Source organism: Saimiri boliviensis, chromosome 9, assembly GCF_048565385.1.
Source record: "Saimiri boliviensis isolate mSaiBol1 chromosome 9, mSaiBol1.pri, whole genome shotgun sequence".
Classification (NCBI taxonomy): domain Eukaryota; kingdom Metazoa; phylum Chordata; class Mammalia; order Primates; family Cebidae; genus Saimiri; species Saimiri boliviensis.
The window spans coordinates 113,197,162-113,201,871 of NC_133457.1; the positions used below are offsets into that span (position 1 = coordinate 113,197,162).

General features: G+C 46.7%; 1 protein-coding gene across 1 annotated transcript; it reads left to right on the top strand.

Moving 5' to 3' along the window:
- The first annotated feature begins 3,014 nt into the window (after positions 1-3,014).
- On the top strand, positions 3,015-4,255 carry LOC101041874 (small ribosomal subunit protein uS2B-like). Its single transcript, XM_074405404.1, has 2 exons — positions 3,015-3,893; positions 4,249-4,255. The coding sequence occupies exons 1-2, from the start codon at positions 3,022-3,024 to the stop codon at positions 4,253-4,255; spliced, it is 879 nt and encodes a 292-aa protein (XP_074261505.1). The 5' UTR covers positions 3,015-3,021.
- The last annotated feature ends 455 nt before the right edge of the window (positions 4,256-4,710 follow it).

Genomic DNA, 4,710 nt, shown 5'->3' on the forward strand with positions numbered 1-4,710 from the left:
GCAAAAAACAACAGGTATTTGTGGACCGCACTAAGCTTTTATTTTTTACTGCCTTCATGCCTTTAGGTGCTCTATTTCTGCTACCAGAAAATACTGTGTTCTCTTTCTCCACATCCTCTAAGACCCAGCTTAAATATTTTTCCCATCCTGAAACCTCCCAGAATTATTTTTAGACTTGACTCTGGATGGATGTCCTTTTTTTTTTTTTTTTTTTTTTCCTTGAGACGGAGTCTCACTCTGTTGCCCAGGCTGGAGTGCAGTGGCGTGATCTTGGCGCACTGCAAGCTCTGCCTCCTGGGTTCCAGTGATTGTCCTGCCTCAGCCTCCCAAGTAGCTGGGATTACAGGTGCCCTCCAGGACACCCAGCTAATTTTTGTATTTTTACTAGATACAGAGTTTTGCCATGTTAGCCAGGCTGGTCTTGAACTTCTGCCTCAGGAGATCCACCCACTGCAGACTCCCAAAGTGCTGGGTGGGATTACAGGCCTGAGCCACCATACCCGGACTGGATACATGTTCTTAACGTCCATTCACTCTCCTGTTGGAAGAGGTTCAGAAGCTTAAAACAACATTTAGGAGGCTCTCTTGCAGCTAGGTCAGTGGGAAATTAAGTTCTGTCAGTTACATTAATTTGCATGAGATCTGGAGGGTGGGAGAGAGGCAGAGGTCATCTTCTTGGGGCTGTGTCAGCCAAGGGTACAGTTGTGGCAGGTGGGAGGAGTGTTTACAGTGGAGTCCACTGTGTAGTCCCCACTTAGGAGGGTGTGAGGCAGTAGGATGGAGGTCATGGTGATGGCAGGGACAGAACAGCAGCATTTTGGTAACTTTGGCAGCATGGCCTTGCTGGAAGAAGGTTGAAATCAAAAGCCCAAAATGGCCCTTGATTTCTATTCTTCCAAACCTCCTGGTGATTTTGTAAGCACCTATATCCTGGTATTAAAACTTTTCTTTTTTAAAAAATTATATACACGGAGTCTTATTATGTTGCCCAGGCTGTTCTCAAACTCCTAGCCTCAAGCAATCCTCCCTCCTGGGCCTCCCAAAACACTGGGATTATAGGTGTGAACAACTGTGCCTGGCCTCAAAATTATTTTTTGGGCCGGGTGCGGTTGCTTCCAACTGTCATCCCAGCACTTTGGGAGGCTGAGGTGGATAGATCACCTGAGGTTGGGAGTTTGAGACCAGCCTGACCAACATGGAGAAACCCCATCTCTACTAAAAGTACAAAATTAGTGGGGTGTGGTGGTACATGCCTATAATCCCAGCTACCCAGCTACTCAGGAGACTGAGGCAGGAGAATGGCTTGAACCCTGGAGGCAGAGGTTGCGGTGAGTAAAGATAGTTCCATTGCACTCCAGCCTGAGCAACAAGAGCAAAACTCCATTTTTAAATAAATAAATACATAAATTTTAAAATAATAAAAATTTATGGTCTGGGCGTGGTGGCTTGTGCCTGTAATCCCAACTCTTTGGGAAGGCAAGGTGGATCACTTGAGGTCAGGAGTTCAAGACAAGCCTGAACAACATGGTGAAACCCCGTCTCTACTAAAAATAAAGATTAGCCAGGCATGGTGGCATGCACCTGTAATTCCAGCTACTCGGGAGGCTGGGGAAGGACAGTTGCTTGAACTCGGAAGCAGTGAGCCAAGATTGCACCATTCTACTCTAGCCTCGGTAACAAGAGCGAAACTCCATCTCAAAAAAAAAAAAAATTAGAACCAGTTATGGTGGTTCACACCTGTAATCCCAGCAGTTTGGAAGGTAGAGGTGGGCAGATCACCGGAGATCTAGAGTTTTAGACCAGCTTGGCCAACACATTGAAACCCCACCTCTACTAAAAATACAAAAATTAGTCAGGTGTGGTGGCGCACACCTGTAGTCCCAGCTAGTCTGAAGGCTGAGGCAGGAGAATTGTTTGAATCCAGGAGGTGGAGGTTGCAGTGAGCCAAGATCCTGTCACTGCACTCCAGCCTGGGCGAAAGAGTGAGACTTCGTCTCAAACAAACAAATGACTGGGCACAGTGGTTCATTCCTGTGTCAGCACTTTGGGAGGCCGAAGTGGGTGGATCACAAGGTCGGGAGTTTGAGACAAGCCTGGATAACATGGTGAAACCCTGTCTCTACTAAAAAAAAAATACAAAAAAAAAAAAAAAAAAATTAGCTGGGTATGGTGGCAGACACCTGTAATCCTAGCTACTCAGGAGGCTGAGGTGGGAGAATCACTTAAATTTGGGAGGCAGAGATTGCAGTGAGCTGAGATTGTGCCATTGCACTCCAGCCTGACCAACAAGGTGAGACTCTATCTCAAAAAAAAAAAAATATCTACTTAATCAGCTGGGTGTGGTGGCTCCTGCCTATAATCCTGGCAATTTAGGAGGCCCAGTTGGGTGGTTCATTTGATCCAGGAGTTCAAGACCAGCATGGCCAACATAGGGAAACTCCTCTCTACTAAAAGTACAAAAAATTAGCTGGGCCATGGTGCTACGTGCCTGTAGTCCCAGCCACTTGGGAGGCTGAGGCAGGAGAATGGCTTGAACCTGGGAGGCGGAGGTTGCAGTGAGCCCAGATCGCTCCACTGCACTCCGGCCTGGGTGACACAACAAGATCCTGTCTTAAAACAAAACAACACAACACAAACAAAAGAACAGGCCGGGCACAGTGGCTTATGCCTGTAATCCCAGCACTTTGGGAGGTCGAGGCTGGCAGATCACCTGAGGTCGAAAGTTCAAGACCAGCCTGACCAACATGGAGAAACCCCGTCTCTACTAAAAAATACAAAATTGCCCGGCTGTGGTGGCACATGCCTGTAATCCCAGCTACTCAGGAAGCTGAAGCACGAGAATTGCTTGAAGCTGGGGGGTGGGGGTTGCAGTGAGCCAAGTTCATGCCATTGCACTCTTGGCAACAAGAGTGAAACTTCATCTTAAAAAAAAAAAAAGGAACAGCTTTCCGCACTACCTGCCGAGGGCTCCATACAGCGTTGTTCTGGATTCCCATGGTAACTTAAAGGGAAACTTTCACAATGTCTGGAGCCCCTGATGTCCTGCAAATGAAGGAGGAGGATGTCCTTAAGTTCCCGGCTGAAGGAACCCATTTAGGTGGCACTAACCTTGACTTCCAGATGGAACAGTATATCTATAAAAGGAAAAGTGATGGCATCTACATCATAAATCTGAAGAGGACCTGGGAGAAGCTTCTCCTGGCAGCTTGTGCCATTGTTGCTATTGAAAACCCTGCTGATGTCAGTGTTATATCCTCCAGGAATACTGGCCAGAGGGCCGTGCTGAAGTTTGCTGCTGCCACTCCAATTGCTGGCCACTTTAGTCCTGGAACCTTCACCAACCAGATCCAGGCAGCCTTCTGGGAGCCACGGCTGCTCGTGGTTACTGACCCAAGGGCTGACCACCAGCCTCTCACGGAAGCATCTCATGTTAACCTACCTACCACTGCTGTGTGTCACACAGATTCTCCTCTGCGCTATGTGGACACTGCCATCCCAGGCAACAACAAGGAAGCTTACTCAGTGGATTTGATGTGGTGGATGCTGGCTCGGGAAGTTTTGTGCCTGCATGGCACCATTTCCCGTGAACACCCGTGGGAGGTCATGCCTGATCTCTACTTCTACAGAGATCCTGAAGAGACTGAAAAAGATGAGCAGGCTGCTGCTGAAAAGGCTGTGACCAAGGAGGAATTTCAGGGCGAACAGACTGCTCCAGCTCCTGAGTTCACTGCTACTCAGCCTGAGGTTGCCGACTGGTCTGAAGGCGTGCAGCTGCCCTCTGTGACTATCCAGCAGTTCCCTACTGAAGACTGGAGCGCCCAGCCTGCCACGGAAGACTGGTCTGCAGTTCCCACTGCTCAGGCCACTGAATGGGTAGCAGCAACCACTGAATGGTCTCAAGCTATTCTTGGGTGGCCTCTTAAACAGCATATGAGATTCATGGGAAATAAACATCGAGTTTCTAAAAAAAAAAAAAGGAACAAACAAAACCCTTAATTTTTACAACAACATCTTGAGATAAGTACTACTACCACTCTCATTTGCAGATAAGGAAACTAAAGTTTAGAAGGATTAAGAAATTTGTCCAAAAAAAGAAAAAAAAAAAAAAGAAATTTGTCCAAGATGACACAACTGGTTTCTTGTAAATTATGTAAGAGTATGGCTAGATTTCATAAAGCCACAGGAAATGCCCTTGATGGCAAGGACTATTCTTGAAAAAGCTGTCCTTTTTTCATCTCTGCACCCCAGGGCCTAAATCAACACCCTAGGCACTTTATAAGTGTTTGGTAAATATTGGTTGAATGAATGAATGAATGGTTGGTTGAATGAATGAATTAATTATTGGTTGAATGAATGAAAGAATGAATGTTTGAATGAAACTATTCATGAATTCAACTGAGTTTGCTGTGAATAGAAAAAACTGAAGATTAAAAAAAATCAGAGTATATTTTCCCACTAGAGCATAGGTGAGCAAAGGTTTTTTTATAAAGAGACAATAGGCTGGGCGCGGTGGTTCACGCCTGTAATCTCAGCACTTTGGGAGGCCGAGGCGGGTGGATCACGAGGTCGAGAGATCAAGACCATCCTGGTCATCCTGGTGAAACCCTGTCTCTACTAAAAATGCAAAAAATTAGCTGGGCATGGTGGCGCGTGCCTGTAATCCCAGCTACTCAGGAGGCTGAGGCAGGAGAATTGCCTGAACCCAGGAGG

Coding starts and splice junctions, on each gene's coding strand:
- LOC101041874 (XM_074405404.1), top strand. CDS start 3,022: ATGTCTGGAGCCCCTGATGTCCTGCAAATGAAGGAGGAGGATGTCCTT.